This window comes from Phoca vitulina, unplaced genomic scaffold (genome assembly GCF_004348235.1).
Source record: "Phoca vitulina isolate PV1807 unplaced genomic scaffold, GSC_HSeal_1.0 scaffold17, whole genome shotgun sequence".
NCBI classification, from domain to species: domain Eukaryota; kingdom Metazoa; phylum Chordata; class Mammalia; order Carnivora; family Phocidae; genus Phoca; species Phoca vitulina.
Window position 1 is genome coordinate 32,271,221 of NW_022589720.1, and position 22,504 is coordinate 32,293,724.

General features: G+C 40.1%; 1 protein-coding gene across 1 annotated transcript in view; it reads right to left on the bottom strand.

Moving 5' to 3' along the window:
• Positions 1 to 2,794: 2,794 nt before the first annotated feature.
• PLCXD3 (phosphatidylinositol specific phospholipase C X domain containing 3) overlaps positions 2,795 to 22,504 on the bottom strand; it is a 157,508-nt gene continuing 137,798 nt past the window's right edge. Inside the window, exon 3 of the mRNA XM_032415194.1 lies at positions 2,795 to 3,837. Within this exon, the coding sequence (XP_032271085.1) occupies positions 3,684 to 3,837 (154 nt within the window). The 3' untranslated portion in view covers positions 2,795 to 3,683. The remainder of the gene's footprint in view (positions 3,838 to 22,504) is intronic.

Below are 22,504 nucleotides of genomic sequence, written 5' to 3' on the forward strand. Positions count from 1 at the left end.
ATCTTCAATTCTCCAGCTTGAAGTATAATTGACAATGTATTTAGACTATTACTGCTAGGCATTTCTTATTTATGATGGTCTCATTGTTCACCAGTTTTCTAGTGATTTCTTTCTCTCTTAAATATTTAAATATCTGAAGTATGTTTATGCCCATTAATGTAGGAAATATTGATTTTAAGGGTTAAAATGGCAATAGAATCAAGTTGAGTGATTAGAGAGTGCAGTTTTAACTTGAATAATGTGTGTGTGTGAGATGTGTATCCCGTGTGTGTGTGTGTGTGTGTGTGTGTGTGTGTTTGCATGTGTGTACACATACAGGTGACCACATGCCAAACACTTCATGCTCCAGTACATTCACTGTTAGGTGGCGCTCCATGAAAAGTGAGTTTTCCCAGTATGGCTGAAAGTGAATATTGAGGTCATCATATAGAATATCCTAAGGCTTTTAAAAGATGGCTCCTCATTCTCTGCACTCATATGATTGTGTAGTAATAAGGGAGACAGAAATGATAACGGCAGGAGTGTTCACCATTTTGGTCCTTCAAAATTACAGACAGGAAAGCAAACCCAAAAAATGATATTCTTTGCGTATTTTCCCCTCATCCCACCCGCTTCTTTGATTTCCTGCTGCAGATTGGGTAAAAGTTTGATTTTGTTTCTGTTTTTTGCCTTGCAGGACTTGTGACATAAAGTCTCAAGAAAAAGCAAAAAATAAAAAAAAAGTGCACCAAGATGTATCTCCTACTATCTTGGGGCCTATTTGTAGCCCTTGTGTTCCTAGCTCTCTGGAAAGACAATGCCCTGCTAAGACAAAGGAGCATAGGCTGAGGGTAAGCTCTGACTGCATAATACTAGTCCTCACCCCCACTTTTTATTTAAGGCCCACAGCCTGCTCCTTAAATGTGCTCCAGGGCAGGGCCAATGGACAGAAGACAGCCAAAGGCGCCTTCTCTCCATTCCCCTTTCCAAGGACTCCCTCCTGGTGACTCTCCCTCTAGCTGGAGGACCCATAGTTCACTTCTACCTGTTCCCTCCTTTAGAAATTAAGGCAAGTCCACTTACTCTTGGTGCCTGCTACATAGGGACTGTATGTCCACATGGAAACCATAGCATTGACTTGAAAGTACCTTCTGTCAAACAAGGTTTCTGTGTGCATATCATTAATAGCAATAAAAAGCTTTCTCCAGTTAAAAAACTGCACAATTAGTCTAAAGCTTCAGCATGTTTGTTTTTTCCAGCACCCAAATGACAAATATGACAAAGCTAATTCTAAGCAAACATTATAAGAAAGCATCTAAGTTCAAGAAAATACAACATAGTTACCTCTATATTTTATTCATTCTTCATTAATACGTTGAAAGATTTGTTTTCTGTCATATTTATAAGTTAAATCCTTGTGTCATTGCAAGTGTGCTTGGCTAAAGATCCTACTGAGGGATGAATAATGAATTGTCAGAGAGAAAATCTGCTCACAAAGCAAATTTCAATAATCCATAGTCCTTTAAAAAGGATTCATATTCAATTGCACATTAAGAGCAGGTGAAAGAGCTAAAAAGACAATAAACCGCAAGAGGAGGGAAGATGGAAAGAAAACTCTATTTGTAAATAATTAAGTCCCAAGCTAGAATATTTTTACAAAAATATTTGAATATGGTCAGCCACTCTACTTTCAAAGGTCTTATCACTCTTTTCATACCTTGAGGGTTTCAGTCTCAAAATTAAATTATTTAATATTATCAGTGTTTTTGCTTAAAAAGAAGAACTGTGGCTGTGTTTGCCCATGTCTGTGTGTCTGTCTGTATGCATTTGTATCTGTCCACTGGCAGGATGGGTAGACGTTGGCATACTGTGTGTAGTGAGACGTAGACGCACAACTGGAATGTGGAACTGTTGCATGTATATGCACGCTACCAGGTCTACTGAGCAGACCAAACACTCTGCATAAACATTCTCTTCAGTATAAACAATTTCTCTTGCTTCCCTGCAGCTGCTAATAAATACTATGTTTTGACAATGAGTATTTATAATCTTATAACCAGCTCTTGATTATTCACAATCTTGACATAATCAACCCCCTTGCCTAGGTCTAAGAGATTAAACCACATGCTCTATGTTTAAATTAATTAAAAACTGAGGGCATGCTTTTATTTTTCTATGGCCCTACTTTGCATGGACCGCATTTTCCCAAGGGACTACTGAGGTGCAATTATTTCTAAACATGAAGATAAAATAATTCATAATTATAAGAATTTCAGCAATTTATAGATTTTTAGTTGTGCCTCACAATATTCCTGTGAGGCACATAGCTGAGGGTTATGGTGCTTTTTAAAAATCATCTTAGTGTTGTCAAAAATCACAAAGACACCACGGAGGAAGTGAGGCTCAAAGTCCTGCTACCATTTTTCTTCCCCGTAGACCTGGACTATCAAATCTTGGGACACTGAAATGTTTTGTAAAACTTTTGCTTCTGCCCCAGTCTCTATCCTGGGGTAGGACAGAACCCAGAAATGATGGGTCAGTGTTAATTTTCAGTGCATCTGCCCAGATCACGTGTATGTAAGAATATCCTAAAGACATTTCATGATCTTTGAGATTTTATGGACATCGTTTCAAAAACTGCTCTATTTCTTTCTGCCATCTTTCCTCTTTCCTCAACTTCAAGTAAAAATTTGAATCGAAGCTTCTCAAAATATGTTCCTCAAAATCTGGGATTTAGAATTACATGTTTGTAGATCCCAACTTCATAGGAAAGCTTGCACAATCTTTTATTTATTTCTTCTTTCTTTTCACCTTTTTTTTTTTTTTTTTTTTTTTAATCAAGAGAATTGTTAGGGGAGATTTTTGTAAGGGTTTTTTTCAGAGTTGCCCGATTTTAACACATTTGTCATAATTTTTCATTTACTGAGCATTTGCGGGGCAATATTATTTAAGAGATTCCTGAATTAAAATGGCATCCATCTCTTCCCCCCTCCCCCATCTTTCGCTACAGAGTTGGCACTAATTGTTCTTCCAAAAAAGTTTTTACACTGTATTTATAGCTGCCTTAAATAGAAATACTGTGAAACACTGTTATTTTCATATAACACAAAAATTACTGATTATGTCCTCCAATATTACTGATGCAGGGAAACTGACTTGATGCATATTTTCTATGACCAAAAGTTAGCAATGATCGACCAATTGCAGATGACTAGAGGATATTATATTATACCAAGTCTCACAAAAACAAATTTCAGTACAACAATGTAATACACATTACGTTGGGCATTCAATTGTTTTGAGTCCCATACGGCATCTGATTAAAAAGAGCGAGCGAGAGAGGGAGTGGAAAGGTTCAGTTAGAGGAATCAGTGTAGGAGCCCTAGGTTGAAATCAGAAATGCAATCACGTAAACACTCATGAGTTATACGTTGCAAAGACTAATTCTGAAAAACAAAATTCACTGGTCTTTTTTTATCCCTAACACTAGAAGCAGATTTTGCTCATCAAATGGGAAATGAAATATTTATAGTAATGCAGTATGATAACAATCACTGAAGAAATGGTTTCCCCCTTTTCCCACCCACTACCAGTCTAATCCCCTCAGAGACCCAGTGGAATAGGAAGATCAGAGTGTTTATAGATAATATGCCTAATACAATGAGTCTTCTCTGTCTTACTCATGGATGCTCCAAATGGTACTATCAAGTGTTGGCTTCTCCCTCATCAAAGACATAGTTGAGCTTTATGACAGTGCTGATGAAATCACCAAGTTCCACAAAATCAGCAGTGACAATATTGATGCCACTCTCTCCCGGCTTCTGAGTGCGAACCCACTGCATCATGGCAGGAAGAGCTCTGAGAAAGGAAAGAAAAAGAGAAGTCACAGAAGGCAAGATACTATTTTTCAAGTTTATGCTACCCAGGGTTTCCTTTAGTTTTCTTTTTTCTTTTCTTTTTTTTAAAAAGATTTTATATATTTATTTATTTGAGAGAGAGAATGAGAGAGAGACAGAGAGTACATGAGAGGGGAGAGGGTCAGAGGGAGAAGCAGACTCCTTGCCGAGCAGGGAGCTCGATGCGGGACTCGATCCAGGGACTCCAGGATCATGACCTGAGCCGAAGGCAGTCGCTTAACCAACTGAGCCACCCAGGCGCCCCTCCTTTAGTTTTCTAATGTACCAAAATAAATGCCCCAATTATAGACACAGAATAGAGAAAAAAGCCAAATGGACAATGGTAAATTTTTAACCTCTGAAGGGACTCTGCAGGAGAAACGTTCACCGTAGTGGTCCGTATTGGACTTTTCATCTTTGGAGATCTCAGATGTGTGAGTTTACAGGGCAGCTTTTCCACTAAGAAAACGACACTTTTGCACTCACATTCTAGTTTGGCATGGTGTGATTGCCAACCCTGCAAAGCTATGGGGTGGTGAGGTCAGAGATGAATACATGTACTTAACGAACATTTATTATGAGCCGGCTATTTTCAGGAAATGTGCTAGGTACTGTAAATAGATACAACAGCAAAAACTCCTGCATCCAAAGAGTGCATGATTTGGTGGTGGGCAAGTGGATAAAGAAAAAGTTTTAACATAATACAATCAGGACGAAGAGGGAAAATCATAAATAATAATCATAAATAAATGATATCATTTGATAGGAAGGAATAAGCACTATAAAAATGGGGACAAAAAAGGAGTAGGAGTGTGCAGGTAGAGAGGGGTGGTGTAGATGACAACCTAAAATAGGGTGGGTTAGTAGGCCTCATTGATAAGGGGACATTTGTGCAAAAGTTAAAGGACACAAGGGAGTGAGTCATGTGAATATTTAGGGAAAGCATTTCAGTTACCACCATGGCCCTAAGGGTGTAGCATGCCTACTTGGAAAAAGGAAGGAGAGAGCAGTAAAAGATGAAGCAAGAGGGCAGAGCCTGCAGGGCACTGCAGGCCATTTTAAGAGCTTTGAGGGTGACTCTGAGTGAAACAGGGAGGCTTTGGAATCTTGCGGGGAAGAGTAGTACAACCTGACTTTCATCATAAAAGATGACTCCTTACAGGGGAGCCTGCGTGGCTCAGTCAGTTAGGCATCTGACTGGGTTTCAGCTCAGGTCATGATCTCGGGGTCATGAAACCGAGCTCCACGTCGGGCTCTGCGCTGAGCGTGAAGCCTTCTTGAGATTCTCTGTCTCCCTCTCCCTCTGCCCCTCCTGCTTGTGCTCACTCTCTCTCTAAGATAAACAAATAAATCTTAAAAAAAAAAAAAAAAAGATGACTCATTACCATGAAAGCATAAAGGCGAGTCACTGAGTCTGGCCTGAGAAGTCAGGGAAAACTTTTCAGAAGCCTGCTCCCTGAATGTTGAGGATCAGGAAGACAGTATGGTGTGTGCCTAGTAGCAGGGCACGTGGTCAGGGAGACACAGGTGATGTTAATATGGCCGTGCAGTATCCTCTGAAGCACACAGAAGTGACACCTACTCTGACTCCAAGTGTCAGGAAGGGAGGTTTACATGGGGAATGGATAAACAAGCAGCCCTGAGAGCTGACAGTTCGACAACAATGAAAGTGTGAGGAAATCGATGTGAACTTTGAATGCTTGGGTAAGATGGAGAGGGACGGAGAGAGGGGAGAAGGGGAAGACAGAATGAGGTGGTGGGTGGGTAGGAATCTCAGAGTAGTTACATCATAAAATTTAAGGAAGCCTTAAGTTGGAGAGATAAGAGATAAGAACCAGATGCAAGAGGGCTTTCAAAATGTAGAACTGTCAGCTACTAACTAGGGAAATCGTAAGCTTAGATTTGTGATTTGGAGAGAGTGGCTTCCCTTCAGTGTAGGCCAATGAATGGGACAGAACTGTAGTAGGGGCAGGAGTAACAATTAGGGAGCTGTCAAAGTCATCCAGACCAGAGACAGTGGTAGCTTACATTGCACCAGCAGCCATAGAGATAATTGAAAGGAACTGAAGAGATAAAATGATGTTTGCTTAGTGTGGGTGGGATGGAGATGGAGAGGGAGAAAGAGGCCATGGATGGATGCCTAGATTGCTAGCAGTATTCTGGCAGGTGGACATCATTCTCTAATCTTGGAAAGACAGGAGGGAAGTCTTTCCAGTGGATGTGCTAAGTTTGGTCTGAGACATTGATTTTGAAGTGACTTTGGGACACATGAATTGAGATCCCAGTTGGTAGGTAAGTACAGATCTGATATTCAGGACACAGAGCTGTCAAGAGCCATCACATAGCATAGTTAGAGCTATGAGAGTAGATAAGGTTACCTGATTTTATAGAAGGAGAGGAGAAAATGTGATCAGCAGCATGTAAAGGTTGGCTGGAAAACTTGATTCAAGAAAAGAAAAAGAGAAGTAGGCACAGAAGTAGAAGGAAAATCAGGAGCATGTAATCATCATGATAATCAGCACAAAAAGGAAACCATGCCCCTTTTGGTTTGTGAAGCCAAAGTGTGGGATGTAATACATGTGCATTTCTCCAGATCTCAGAAAGCAAATCTAGTCTAAGCAAACTCAAGCCATCTAGGCAAAACTGGCTCAACTGCCTTGGACTACATTAATCTGATGGGTCATCCCTTAAAAAGTCTGATCCATGTTTTTCAGCATATACATTTTTCCCATTAGACCCAGATAGAGGAGGATCCAATTGCTTCTAAAAGTGCATAACATGGATCTAAAAGGCCCAATGCCTTCAGAGAATAGACTGGCAGGTGGAGAGATATGGTCTTCTCGGCACCAGTTTCAGAAGATAATTCTACCTTACAGTGAAAAATCTGGATCTCTCAGCACAGATGCAAGTGTGTTCAAGTTCATTAGAAAGACAGATGCAGTGGCAATGTGTGTGTAGCCACTCGGGCTCGAATGTCATTACTTTTTCTTCTGGACTTGCTGGAGCAGATGATATCTCTGTGTTGTGAATGCAGTAGCACCTTGGCATTTTAGAAAAGGCAGACATTCTGCAGACAAAGCATCAGAATTGGGCATCTCCTGGGAAGAAAGGGTGGGAGGTGGGAGGTGGCATGGAGGGGATAACACTGAGGCCGGTGTTGACTCTGTATTGACCTTAACTGAGTAGCTGGTTCACCAGATTCCTTGAGGTACTAGGTCACAGGAGGTTCCAGAACAACCAATTCCCATCTTAGAACCATGACCACCACAAAAACAGCTCCTCGGATGCCTTCTGCTACTCTAAGATTAAAATTCCTGGGCCTGAATTTAGAGCAACTAATTATCATCCCCATAGGGAGATGTTAGAACCTAAGAGTGCTCTGCTCTGTTTCCCTATAAAATAGATTGCTCTGAGGATCGATGAGACATCCTTTTGGAATGGCTTGTGGGCTTCAGGTAAAAAATGAGTTTTACATTCAAAATGCCATTTCTCTGAGTCGTGGGAATACTTCTATTTTTCTGTTCAGATATATTTTCCTAAAGTCAGTATGATATCAAAGACAAAGCAAGCAATAATGCCAGGTTGAAAATCAAATACTCAGATGGTCTTAAGTAGAATTATGTTGAACAAAAAGAGTCAATATCCTGGATTAAAACTAGCTGATGCTACTGAAGTTACAATAATTTTTTAGAGTGCCATTTCTTAACCCATTTTCATTACTGCCCCCCTATGGAGGCTTTAAGAATATTTTTTTTCTGCTCTCCCTCCTGCTCCATGATACACCACAGATGGACTGTGTTTCTGCTGTTTATATAGCTGTGTTTTATACACAAGAAGAGTAAATTTTTTATTTGCCCTCCCAAAAATCAAGCTTAGCCACTTTGGGTGCCATATTGATATTGACAATGCAACTTTATAACTAACTGCCAAGTTTTGATTACATTTAGTGTTAAATAGAGTGAATTGAAAACCCTATTCTGATGGTAATAAAATATTGTCTCAATGTCACAATTTCCATGGTATAAGCTAGTTAAGCTTTAGCTTTTTCAATCATTCATTCATTCATTCATTCAACAAAGATATATTGCACACCTGTGGAGGATGCTGTTGTGATTGCGCCTCCCCAGAGCCACCTGGGAGTTCAAACCTTCTTCATCTCTCTTGGAGAAATGTTGCCATAGCCTTGCCCACACACTCCTTTTTTGCTTTTTCTACACTACAGTCAGGACAATCTCTTTTTCATCTGAATGCTTTATTCCTCTACAAAAACAGTCAGAGAGTCTTCTCTCCCCTACAAGATACACCCAGCTCTTCAGCAGTGTGGAAGACTCTGTCCCTACCTCCCTCACACCATCTACCACACAGATCCCTCTTCCGCCTCATTTGTTACTACTTCCTACATGCTAATTTCTTCTCCAGCAATACCAAGAGGCTTGTTATTTTGCCCTAACCACACACTGTGGTCTCATGCCTCAGTATTTTTTTCAGGCCTTCCCTTTCTATGAAATACCATTCCTTCTTCAGTACGTTTCTTGGTCTGGCTAATTCCTACTTGCCCTCCAAGATTTGGCTCAGCCATTATCTCAATCCCTCCCATCCAAGTCTGGGTGAAGAACCCTTTCTTTTCCTTATGCTTTATACTCCGGAAGCACAGTTCTGTGACTGTGTATTGCACACAGCATTGACTTGATCCATTTCCATGCCTATTTCCGTCAGCGCCTGCACACTTTCCCAAGAACAAAAATCATATCACAGTCACCAATATGTCCTCTGCACCTACCACAATCCCTGAAACCCAAAAGAAAAACAACACATTTATTGAATTTAAATGTTGAACTAGAAATCTTGGTCTCAGATGTCACAAAGTCTAACAAGCAGAATGGATGTGAACCAACTGTAACAATACAATATGGTACAATGGTCATGGGCACAGGAATCTATGGGAGCATGTGAGATGAAGTAATTTATGTCACTTAGGAGAAATTAAGGAGGAATTTAAGGAATACGTCACAAAACAGGTGACATCTGAACTTGGTCATAACTCATTAGATAACAAAGGAAAGCATTTCAAGAAAAGGGAACAATACATGCAAAAGCATAGGGGCTGTCTAGTAGATCTCCAGAATTTACTTATCCTGCATAACTAAAACTTTGTACCATTTAACCCTCACCTTTCCTATTCCTCCTCTTTCTCCCCAGCTCCTAGCAACTACTATTCTATCCTCTGCTTCTATGAATTTGACTACTTCATTCTAATATGTAAGTGAGACAATCCATTATTTGTCTTTCTCTGCCTGGCTTATTTCACTTAGCATAACGTCCTCCTCCTGTACTGTATACTAAGATTTGCTACGAGGGTAGGTCCTATGTTAAGTGTTCTTTACTACACACACATACAAAAATAATAACAACAATAAAAGGGGCAGAAGCAAACTTTGGGAGGTAATGGATACATTTGTGGCCTTGATGGTAATGGTTTCATGGGGATATACTTATCCCTAAGCTCATCAACTTGAATACATTAATATGCACCCCTTTTTATGTCAATCAGACCTAAATAAAGTGGTTTAGGAAGAAGCATATGGGCATGAAAGATGACGTGATTAGGAAAGACAAGGTGACCAGAGAGTAAGGGCCATGGAGGTGTGGGGACAGTAGGGGGACCCCTGTATTGCACACCTGCAAGGGAGGGACAGGAAGGTGTTAGGCCAGATTGTTAAGAGCCTCCTTTGACAGCCTGTGGAGTCTGAGCTTTGCTCTACGCACTTAAATGTTTGTCATTAATTTTGTCCAATTAAAGAAGAGTTCTTTGATTTTCCCATGTGAGAAAGAATCTATTAATTTCATACAAAGTCTGCCATCTAATGACACTGAAACTTGTATTCTTGTCACATATAAATAAAGAACACATTGTCTCCCTTTGAAAATTCTCAGGTTGGGGGCACCTGGGTGGCTCAGTCGTTAAGCGTCTGCCTTGGGCTCAGGTCATGATCCCAGGGTCCTGGGATTGAGCCCCGCATCGGGCTCCCTGCTCAGCGGGAAGCCTGCTTCTCCCTCTCCCACTCCCCCTGCTTGTGTTCCCTCTCTAGCTGTCTCTCTCTCTGTGTCAATAAATAAATTAAAAAAAAAAAAAGAAAATTCTCAGGTTGTACTCAGACTGTTACGAGATCTTAACATTCATTCATTCATTCATTCATTCATATTACTTCCACCATACAGCCAAAAAGTTGCTAGTGGAAATTTGAATAACATTCACTAATATTATGAAGGAAAATATTTCATAGTGAAGTTATATATTCTGAAGAGATTCTTAAATTTCCTTTGAATCTGTGTATTCATATTTTAGTATTTATTTATGGTACAGAACGATGTGACTATACAAACACTGCAAGGTTTTCTTATAAATGCCACCCTTTTTCTTAATCTCTTTTTAATGAGATGCTAGATTTATAGTTAGATTTAGACTGTTTACTCACAAACCACCCTGACAACCAGGAGAATCACTTCAAGATAAATAAAAATTTAAATAAAATCATAGCACTAGTGTCAAATCTGGCGCCAAGCTGTTTCTACTCAAGTCTCAGCACCAGTATTTATTGTAAGCAAGTTAGTTAACACTCTGAGCCTCAGTTTCACCATCTAGAAAATGGGCACAATAACAAGGCTTAAAGTAGTGTGTATAAAATGCTAAGATAAATGTCCAGCTCTCTCTAAGTGGGACTGTATTGAACATCCTCTGAGTACAGCCTTGTAATGCCCTGCTCTGGTCTCCAGAGTCTCTAAGAAGGAAGGTAGCAGGAAATTCTGAGAGCAACATCCAGCCATAATACAGTTGTGATGTAAAAACGAGCCTGTGGGATGTCTTTCCAAGTTTCACAAATCCAATCAAAGACAGAAAGAACGAGGGCCAGACTGGTGATGAGGCTGTCAGGGAAATGTTCTTGGAAGGGCTTTGTTTGCAGGCACACAGTTGTGGCAAGCCTCCCACATGCTTCTCCCACCAGAGCTGCTAAATAAATGAAGACGGCGAGAGCGCAAGCAAGTGCACAGCCGAAACCTGGTACATGAAGCCTCAAAGCCCTTCTCTGGCCCGTGGAGCTCTCCTGCAGAAAGGCATCTTCAAACAGAAGGCAGGCTTCTTAGGAGAGAAACGGGCACATCTGCAGGAATCAGAAAACCTCCCTCCCAAGAACAACTGGAGGGGAAAGACAGAGGAGCCAGAGGTCTTCTGATGTGCTGGCTTTGAGAACTGGTTTGGAAAAGATTTAAAGGAAAAGACTTAGGAGTTGAAAGTGCTGAGTTCAGTAACCCTCAGTGTGCTGACCTTGACTTACTAATTCATGTCTGTCTTCTACTTGGGATGCTTCAATCACTTCTCTGTGCTCTTAGCACAAAGGTAAAAATCCTTCACTGGCCTTTGGGGCCTTGAACAATGGCCCCCCGTGGCTTCTCTAGTTCCATCTCTGGTCACTCTTCCCCTCACTGAATTCTAGCCACATCCTCAGTCTTGGTCACCTTGACCAGCCTATTTGCTCAGGGAACTTTGTAAATGTTGTTTGCTTGTTTTTTAGCCAGAATGTCTTATCTTTTATGCCCCTTCCCTTAGCCAACTCACTCATCTTTCAGGTGCTAATTTAAATGTCACCGCTTCAAAACACCAGTGAGAATTGTCATTATATTTATATGCGTGATCAATATCTGTCTCCCCAGCTGGACTGCAATCACTTTGAGGACAACGACTGTCTGTTTTCCCACTGTTGTATCCCCAGTGCTTAGCACAGTGCCTGGCATGGACTAAGTATCCAATAAATATTTACTGAGTAAATAAACAGATTTTATTTAAAACAAAACAAACTGAGGGTTCTAGAGGGGAGGGGGATGGGAGGATGGGTTAGCCTGGTGATGGGTATTGAGGAGGGCACGTTCTGCATGGAGCACTGGGTGTTACGCACAAACAATGAATCATGGAACCCTACATCTAAAACTAATGATGTGATGTATGGGGATTAACATAACAATAAAAAAATTTTAAAAAACAAAAAAAACAAAAAAACATTTTTTTAAAGATTTATTTATTTGAGATAGAGAGAGATCATGCGGAGGGGCAGAGGGAGGGGGGAAGGAGAGAAGCAGACTCCCCACTGAGCATGGAACCTACCTGGAGGCTCCACCCACAACCCATGAGATCATGACCTGAGACAAAATCAAGAGTCGGATGCTCAACCTCAACCGACTGAGCCACCCAGGTGCCCCTCCATTACTTTTAGAATAGAGATGTATGCAGTAACATAATTCGTGAAAAGACTGCCCAGTTTTTCTCACTATGGCTACTGCCAAAGATTTTAGTTTGTGAATTCACTGCTATTTTGTTAAATGAAAGGGATGTCTTTTTTTTTTTTAATTAACTTGACCAGTCAATTTGCAAAATGGCTTTCCCTGCATTATACAAAGAGAGTCAGGAGAGTCTGTGTAATAATAATGATAGTAGTGACCATTATCTTCATAAGAATAAAGTTTATCAGAATTAAACTTAATCAGATTTCTTTATTTACTATCAATTTTGTATTAGTTTTAATTATTAATTATAATTATTTATCATTTAATTAGGTTTAAATTTATTAGGAATCCATGTTAAAGCCATATTCAAGTGTGTGTGTGTATATACATAATACTTTTACCACAAAGGTATGCGACTTCTCTAACCTCTCTGAACTGTTTTTTTGCAGTTAACGAATGAATGATAATAAAATGCTTGCATCTTTCAGTGAATTTTACTTGAATGTATTTCATTTAAACAATGACATGTTTCTTTTACTGAATGAAATAGAACCTCCATGTTCAGCTCGTTAATTTTTGCACAACTCTCTGATGCCCTCATGGATAAAGATTACAAATGAAAATATCAGAGTCTTGTTACTGTCTGTCCCAGACCCAGCCGTTCCTGAGAAATGGATTTTTGTTGATCAGCAAAGTTTAAAATTAGGATCATAGGTCCTTCTTTCCCTGAGCAACTGAGTCACCCAGGACCAACTAATTAAAATCAAGTCTGACATATTTTAAAATGTGATTTCCTGTCAGTCTGGACATTTCTGAAGGCTTAGAAATTTCACTTGAAAAATGTAAGGAAGAGAAAGACAAACTACAAAGAAGCCCTTGCCGAAAAGGTTGGCATTTCATTCACCAAAGCATACGGTGGTAAAAGGCAGGGCCTTCGCATCTGTAGGTTTAAACCCTGGAAGGGGCTTCAAAATAACCTCAGGTTATCTCACAAATCATAACTTCTTAAAATACCAGGCTTATCAGTTTTTTACTAAACCTGTTTCTATTCAGGAAGCAGCATATCTGATTTATGCCTGATGAAAATAGCTCATTTTTGAAAAAATCTTTTTCCCCTAAAATTGAGCACAGAGAAAGAATGAAGTCATATGAATTATCTGTGAAACAAATGCCCTCACAAACAACTCCAGAGATTTTAGAGGACCTGAGCTTTCCTAAATAGGAGACTGAAGCCTTTCCGCATCTTCCCATGATCTGCACTATATACCTTCAGAACCAAATTACTGCAGTTGTTAGGTATAAAATAGAAAATAATTAAAGGCACGACTAAACACAGCTGGTTAGAATTTTTCCCTCTGTGGCAGTGAAAGGAAGAAATCCCTTTCTCCTTGACTGTCCCGGATCCTCTGCTTAAACCCCATTTGTAGCTTGATAAAGACGTCTGTTCAACAAATATTTACAAAGCACCTCTCACGAGCTACATATTATTCTGTGTGCTGAGAACACGGTGGGGCTCGAAGACAGACACAGCCCTTGCTCTCCTGGTCCATGCAGTCTAGTAGGGGAAAAGGGATTTATTAAAAATACACTAATGAACAAACAAGTAACAAGAAAACAAACTGGACTGGTGTTAGAAGAGAAACTTCAGCTCTGGTCCCGACTATAATAAAATGTGTTTTGTCTATAATCTTGCACAAATTGTGCAAACCTTCTGTGTCCCCATTTTCCCTAATTGTAAAATTAGGAATACTAGCCCTCAGAGGTAGACACACCCCCACACAAAGTGATGATATCGACGAGGGTGCTATTCAAATGTAAGGTCCGGGGCTGTTTTCTAACGCGACTCGGCACAGCCATGAAGGCGGACACGTTCTGGAAGCTGCAGGAGAAGGACACGAGAGCTGCTTGTCACACCAGGCGTACTGCGCAGGACACTGACCAACCTTCCTCGTTACCCTCGCTTGCTGGTTTTCAAAGGGACACAGTCCCAGTCCTCAGGAATACACGAAAGCTATTTCATCTCCTCCCCATGCCGGGCAGGTTGTTTAGTTTATTTCTGTGTTTGTTTAGCGAAAAGCGATGCAGTCAAATCAAAGCAAAGGACTCCATTCTTTTCCTTTGAGGCTGGCAACAGGAGCCCTTTTCATTATGGTGTAGAAGAAATCCGTTAAAAAGCCATTTTCAATTCAAATAAGGTCATAGCAACTACAAGAAGAATGGTGTTTAGAGTTCATAAAATGGAGTGTGTCTGCAGGCTCATCATTTGCTCCCAGCCCATGTTTCAGCATAAGCCATAACCCTGCCAGGAGCACTGAAGGTGAGCGGGTCAGCCTCCCGCTGAGCAGGGGCTCTCCTGTCTGCTAATTTCCTAAGGCAGCAAGCAAGCAAGAAAGCGCTGCAAGTTCTAAACACAAAGACGTTCCATATATTGAGACTGAGATTGCCAGGAGGCACACGATGGGTTCTTTCAAGCGTAGAGTCTCAAGACGATGAACACTTCTGTGGGGGGTCAAGTGTTCTCACTTTGGTTTGTTCCTGCACACCAAAAAGCCCCTCACTCAGAGCAATGTTCGGGGAATGTGGTACTCAAAGTTCAGAAGCAATCTGCTTTATTCAATACGGTTTCTATCTGCAGGCATCTGCCCTGCCTTTCTGCTCTTTGGAAGGATTTCCGTTTGCCAAGAAAGAGCTGCAGTCGAACTTGCGCTGAAAGTAAATTTGACATTTCTGTTTTTGCTTGGATCACACATCTCAAGGACTCTCCAGGTTGATCCCTTGGCTCTCAAGGATTCCCGACTTGGGGGGTCCTGGACTAGGGATATCAGAGGTTGTAAGGTAAGCTGCGACAGAAATCAGTCACCCATGAACTGTGGTCGCAGAAGTTAACTTAAATGCCACTTTTCTTTACTGCTGGCTGGATCATTTTATCAATCCAGTTTTAGTATTGAGTACCTATTTTTTATTGGAAGGTCTAGTGGAATTCTGTATGCATTTAATTTTAACAATGGGGAGATAAGTTATTACTTATCAAATACACATTTATTAAGAGGAGACGGGCTCTGTGAGGGGAAAATGTGGTAAAAGGTCCTTCAAGGTGAAATCCTGGGAACGAATGGTCTCCATAACATTCATAGATTCCCTCCTACCATCAATAAATGCTTATTGAGTACTTATCATGTGATAGTTGTTGGGACAGATACAGGGATGGATTGGACATGGTCCTTGCCTTAATTATGGAACTAGTTCTGGAATTACCTGAACTGCTACAAATAGAAATTGCATAATTGCCTCGAATAACCTTGTGTGGAAACAAATGGAGATGTCCATGAAGCTTCTTTTGGCCTCATGAAGTAGCTGCTGGGCTCTTTCTTGACATATGCTCCAATTCCAATGGAAACATTCCATGGACTCTTATAAATTCATGAGGCTAAATAAAAACTACTCTCTAAGGACTCATAAGTTAAGTGAGTATTTATCGAGTTTTAATGGACTGCCTACAATCGATCCAGGGGCAGTAGAAAGAGCAAAATCTTTAGAATCAGGCAGAGCCCTATTAGAGTTACTAATGAAGTGTGACCTCAAGAAAGGTTATGTAACCTCCCCAATGTGAAGTTTCTTCATTGTCAATTGGGAATAATAATGGTACCTGCCTCATAGTGTTTTTGCAAGAATAAGATAAAACAACACGATATGGATAGGTGCTATAGCATAGAAGTGAAGAGTGAAGACTTTGGAGCAGACTCTGAATTCACACCATGCACTCTCATTTATACCAGTGTTACTTTAGGCAAATCACTTAATCTTTTCTAGCTTTAGTTTCCTCGCTCACAAAACAAAATAAAAAGAGGAAACTGATGTGAAGATTAAATGGACTAACACGCATATAAAATTTAACATAATACGTGAGAGATAAGAACTGCATATATGTTAGCTGCTACTCCATTTTTAGTGTTAATACTTAAAGTGCCCAGTACATAGTAGACAATGAATAAATGTTAGTTAGCTTAATTTTTTCATTTTTCCTAGTTTTAGGTTACTTAAGGCAAGTGACTGAAAAAGTTACTCTATGTATAAATGTATGGTGACTGCTGTGAAGAGTGCCCAGATCCCCCCTTCCAGATTGAGGGCGCTCCTTCTCCCAGATGCTCTGAGTGTCCTTGGCTGTCAGCTCTCAGCTGAGTTTCTGTCCGAGAACTGCCCTCAGGCAAAGAAAGCCACCTCACTCAAGGTGACACACCCTCTCTGGGGACAACTTGAATCCAATGACTGATCTTTGGGGAGGAGTATATAGAGGTACTTGCCTCAAAGTGGGACAATTCTGAAGGTTCATCCCAGCTCTAGAGCTTCTCTGGGCTTGGCTGAGGCCTCTGTTGAGAAGAGCCTATCTTCTCCCTCTGCGCAATCCTATTTCTTTCACTCTCCCAAAGGCATGGATCCCAAGGGAGCTCCAGAACAAAATTTCTGCATACAAATCTCAGTATCTCAGAGTGTATTTCTTGGGAAACCCAACCTACAAGTCTCCAGTTTAGATGGCAAGAAATTCTGTGATCAGTAGACTTTCTCTTTCAACCCAAGTAGGAATCAAGAGTGGCCGTTGGCAACCTTAATGAGATAGAGAAATTAAAAATATATTTCCTTTCCCAAAATACAAACAGGGTGAGTCTTAGGCTGGTTTGAGGGGTTTTTTTGGAGGAAGGGTGGGAGGGGATCACCCGAGGGAAACTGCATTTATGCTTAGGGCCATGCACGTGCAGACTCACACGGGTACCTCTACTTCCTCTGGCAAAGCAGAAAGGCCACCCAAATCAGACTACTTAGAAACAGTTACCACATAGTCTTACTTTAATCATCTGTTAGAATTTTCCTCTGGATGCCATTATGCTATGAATAATATATCAGGCTCAGAAAACCTAAACCTGCTTCTAAAGAAAATGTTTGTTATGGAAGACTTTTCCAATCCAAATTGCTCAGCAGAAGCTGGGTGGGGCTATTTATTACATCATCACAGCCTTCTGTGTATAGTACTTTGTACAACTTCACGTCCCTGACACATTCTTTCAAAGATGAATGTAGTTAGAGCATCCAAATCAAATGTTCAATTTAAAAAAAAAGGCCAAATTCAGAAATTTCACTTTCTTTAGAGAAAATGCTGACAGGTAGAATGAATACACACAGAATTTAATTTGATCATAATATCCCAGGTGCTGATGTGTTCATGTGTCTGGGTCCATGTAATCATGCATAATTATCAGGGGTGATTTCTTTGGCCTTTTCTCCTTAATCAGTGACAACTGCAGGTGTAAGGGGGAAAGGAATATGTCATCTGTTCTGCAAGAGAATAATATCCATTGTGCTATTAATTCCATAATTTCCTCCAGACAGTGGTCTTACAAAGAGTCTTTTTTTAAAAAAGATTTATTTATTTATTTATTTGAGAGTGCGAGAGAGAACTCACAGGTGTGGGCAAGAGGGACAGAGAGAGAGGGAGGGAGAGAATCCTCAGATAGATTCCCCGCTGAGCAGGGAGCCCTAGGAGGGGCTAGATCTCAGGACCCTGAGATCATGACCTGAGCCGAAATCAAGAGTCAGAGGCTTAAGCGACTGAGCCACCCAGACATCCCTTGGAGTTTTTAAATAGCACCAAAAGAGTGTAAAATTTTAGGTCAATTAGCCCCAGAGCAGTGTTTTCCATTGTGTTATCTGTTCGTTATATCTTTGGGAAATCATGCTACCTGACACTTTTTAAATTGTCCACTTTATCATTCTTTGACAACATGGAAAATTCCTAGAAACTTAATAACATACAAAAAATATTGCTGAGCCAGATAGGTGCCATGTATGTATATAACTTGTTAATACATTCTCCCTCTTCCTTGCATATTTTCTCCTTGACACATTTAGAAAAGTGACAGAGAGTATCAGGTTTGAAAATGTGCTTAAGACATTTATGAACAGTGACCACATTCTCTATAAAAATGTTTTTTAAACTGAGTTCCATGGGACAATACTTCATGAGATACTGAAAGATATTCTTAAGACAAATAAATATTCCTTTGGTCAAATACATATAGGTAACATTGAAGCCTCTTTGGGGCTTCATTATATCTAGTTCACAATACACATAGTAGCATATTATGCATATTATATTAAAAACATTGAGATGTTATTGAAATAAGTTAAAAATTTCTTTCCCTGTTTTCAAATTTATTTGATTCAAGGACAGTCCCACAACTACCAACATGTGCACGCACACACACACACACACACACAAACACCCTTTTTATTTCTTCCCATAAACCGCCAATGGACATCTAGTGGATCTAATGTTCTATAGAACACTATTCTAGAATTATTGCACTACAGCATCATTTTCAAGGGCTCAACTCTGTCATATGTTTCAGGGACTTGAAATTCTCACAGCCTCCTGAGTCAGACAGCGTTGGACTACTCCTGCTATTAGAAGGTTCTTTCTGACCACTCTCTAGTCTTTCTTAGGTTCATCCAGAACAAGTATATTCCTCTTCCACATGACATTCATTTAAATATTTGAAAATAACTGGGACTCTCCTGCCCCTCCATCTGTATCTCCCCTTCTCCATCTGAAACATCCCATTTCCTTCCCTTATATAATTCAGTTTGGAACATTCTTATTGTATTTGTCAATCCCTTCTGAACACTCCACTTTGTCTGTTCTTCCTCCAAAAGAGGTACATGGAAAATAATGCAATTTTCTAACTTGGGTGTAGAGTATAACAGAGCATGCCCACCCTCATTCTGGGTACTATTGTTCTCTTATTATGGTCAAAGATTATTTTGACTATTTCTCTTTTAATGCTTCCAAGATCTTTGCATCATCGCCTTTTTCCTGGAATTAACAGCTTCTTCTGAAGAAAGCAGGAAGATATTAGGCAGTGCTAGTGGAGGGGAAGGAGCTCTGCTTCTAGAAGAGTCAACACAAGCTTGCTACCTTACACATTCTTCTCCCACTTTGACTCAGGGAATCTCCTCTTTGCGGCCAAGGAAGATATAAAGGATGCAGAAGCTGAGGTCCCACCAGAACTGTAGAAAAGCTCTCGAGAATGGTGTGAGGCTAGAATAATGGCTGGAGACTGAGGTGTTGGAGCAGATGACAAATGGAAGTTTCGATCCTCTCAGAGATAGCTCCAGCTGGCAGTAGCAACAATCCAGGTAAGTCTCCTCTGGGTTGTTTTAGAGTCAAGATATCAACATCAGAAGAACTTGTACAGATACAGAGAAATTTGAAATAATTTAATTTTTTCAAAATTTGCAATCACATATGCATGTGAATATTTGGCCATGCAAATGATCCTCCTGCCTGCCTGAGTCTGCACTTAGCAAATACAGAGGTGGGGTATGGCAAGGTGACATAGTGACAATAATGCTGCCCTTCCTTAGGGCTGGTGCTCACTCTAGCCTTAATTAAGTCATCAATTAACTAGTTATTGATTCTAGGAGTCAATGAACATAGAATGTGCTATATGAAAGATGAGCATTAGCAACAGTGTCTGGCTGAATTTTAGGGAAGGGTTTGAAAATGTGGTCTTAAAAGAACAATTGCTACACTTTTTCCTTAATTAACGTCTTCCTTTATATAAATCTATAGATTAATGTATAAATGTATTGGGGGGCATGCTATAAACCACCCCCCCCAAAAGGTGAAATAAAATGCTCCCTCATGACAGACCAGACCTGGGTTATCTGAGTGGAGGTCTTCAGGGATAAGACTTTGAACATTGTTATAGGATTGATTCAGACTGGAATAGAAGGAAAGACATTGGCCAGAGAGGTGCAGTGAGCCTTCTGTTGGGGATGTGGAGTTGTTGAAAATTCAGAAAAGAGAGTCTGGGGGGTGTGTGTGTGTTTCTGGAATCTCAATTAACTTCCAAAATTCTACAGTCACTCCTACACTGCATTAGCTGCATGTTTTTATATAGGATGCTGCTCTCCTGGGTTCTACCATCAGCAATACTTCTGTGCAATAATGAAGAAGCAGTTTCATTTAGGGAATGAAGTGACCGGTATGCACCACAACCTGCCTTATATCAGTGCATTTGCTTACACCTGAATTTTGAACTTGACTGTTCACAGTGTCTTTGAAAACAGATAACACGATACTATGAAATTAAATAACTACTGTATTAAAATATCAAAACTGCCCTGGAGAGAACAAAATATATATTTTATATACAACTAACACATCAGTTAACTGATATCTCAACTAACCAAAAGTTGTACAATAACGTGAATGCTAGGTGTCTCAGTTTCTCTGCTTTAAGCAAGAATAATTCAAAAAAACAATTCTAAAAATCCCATATATCCTCACCGCTGTAGAATGGAAACTTCTCTTTCAAACAAGCCAAGTTCCAATTTGAAAAGGAACTTACAAGGGGCAGTTGGTGGTGAATGAGACGGCTGCAGTAGTGATGAGCATTGTGTGGGATGACTTGAGGGCCCGCTGTTCATCAGCTCGACCAGCCCTGCCCCTTGGGGAGATGCAAGGCCAGGGAAGAACCTTTTTCTTCAAGGTGGAATAGTTTGACAGGGAGCTGTTCACAGGGACAGTGCTATTTTCAAGTGAAAGAATTAATGAATACTTTTCAACTAAAAGCTCAAATCAGCAGAAAAGAACCTAAAGAATAACGCTGCTAATTTTATGAGGAACCCATGTCCCACTGGAAGTCATTAAGTGGAAATCATTTGAAAATATCTTCAAATGTGTGGCTTTCTTAGCTACTAATAATAAGATGTATTTTATAACAGGTCGTATTCCTGGTATTCCATTCCATTTTAGGGTTGATATTTAAAAAACAAACAGAAACCTTTCTTAATATCCTACTGAAGCAAGGTGTTTAAAATAAATATAAAATCATTGCTCATAATATACTTGCCATTTTTAAATGCTCTTCATTACTATTTTCTGATGACAAATAAAGAAGGTCTATAATGCTGATTTACTTTTCTTAGCTACATCATACCATTATATCTAGTGGAAGTGAGTGGGAAAACAAAATCAGTAAGTTTGACTTGAGAATTATGAATCCTTGATTCTGAACCTGGCTCTGGCCCTAACAGGCAACCTAAAGAAGACAATACCATCAATATCACATTTCTACACTGCTACATTCATGTCCAGAATGAGAATTCCCTCCTGACTTTTAAAAAGTATTTCTTGAAACCAACTCTACTTGAGCCATGTCTGCAAATGACTGGCTCTGTCTGTGCAATGTGCAGGATAGAATTTATCACTCCACCTCAGAGTTATTGGGAGGCTCAGATACAATCATGACTGTGAACACCCTTGAAAATTGCGAAGAGCCCTACAAATTTAAGTTGTTCCACTTAAATGAATTACTTGGAATTCTGTATACTGAAAATCCTCCTTGCCCTCAGCTGAACTCCTCACTTATAAATGGGTTGGCTTGCCATTGGGTTTTCAATGTTTGTTCACCCAACCTGCGTTGGCTAGGCATCATTCCTCTTGCCTTATTGGAGACCATAAGGGAGGTGGGGAAGTAGTCAAGGCCATGGTAGAGATGAGAGTTTCTATCATTCTTTTTGCATTTCTTAGAATCTCCCTCATGTTGCTAATCTCAAATAACTTGAATCTAAAATGAAGTTGGAGTCTTCCAGTTACTATGTACCTACAGAGGTACATAGAGGTTATAAACTGAGGTTCTAGCATACTGCTTTGGGACCAAACAACTCATCTGGGTTGCAAAGGTGCCCATTTTTAGCCACATTTTCTTATTTAAAGACCACAGCTCTCTCTCTCAGTTGGAGTTTCCACCATCCACCAGAAAGCTTTGTTCTATTCATTATAATAAATGAGACTTGATTATGGGGCTGAAGTCCGGTAAACCCCTGTCTTCTTATCTATCTATCTATTCAAAAATAAATTTGGGTAGCCAGATTTCCCTTTTGGAAATGAGCACAGCAGCAAGCAGATGTGATTTTGAGGGCACTGTCTTTCACAGGGTAATTGATATATCCTCTAATTGATCAAGCCACTGTAACATTAACTAGCACTCTTGGATCCTTCTGGCTAGTGATGCCATAGTTTTCATTCCAACCTTTTAAACCAAATTCTACTGCATGTCAGGCACTGTTCCAGGTATTGAAGAGTGAACTCAGAAGAGCATGTAGAGATGAGGCCTTAAATGTTTTTAGTTTAAACCAGAAAACCTGAACATTTACTTAGGAAATGGCCCTAGTTTCAACAATTGTGCAGTAGTTAGATGTTATTGATTCTGCCCACCAATCTCCTTAACAATAGTACAGAAAATCTGGGCCCCAAAGAGCTCAAGTCACAAGGCAGTTTGATGATTAAGATG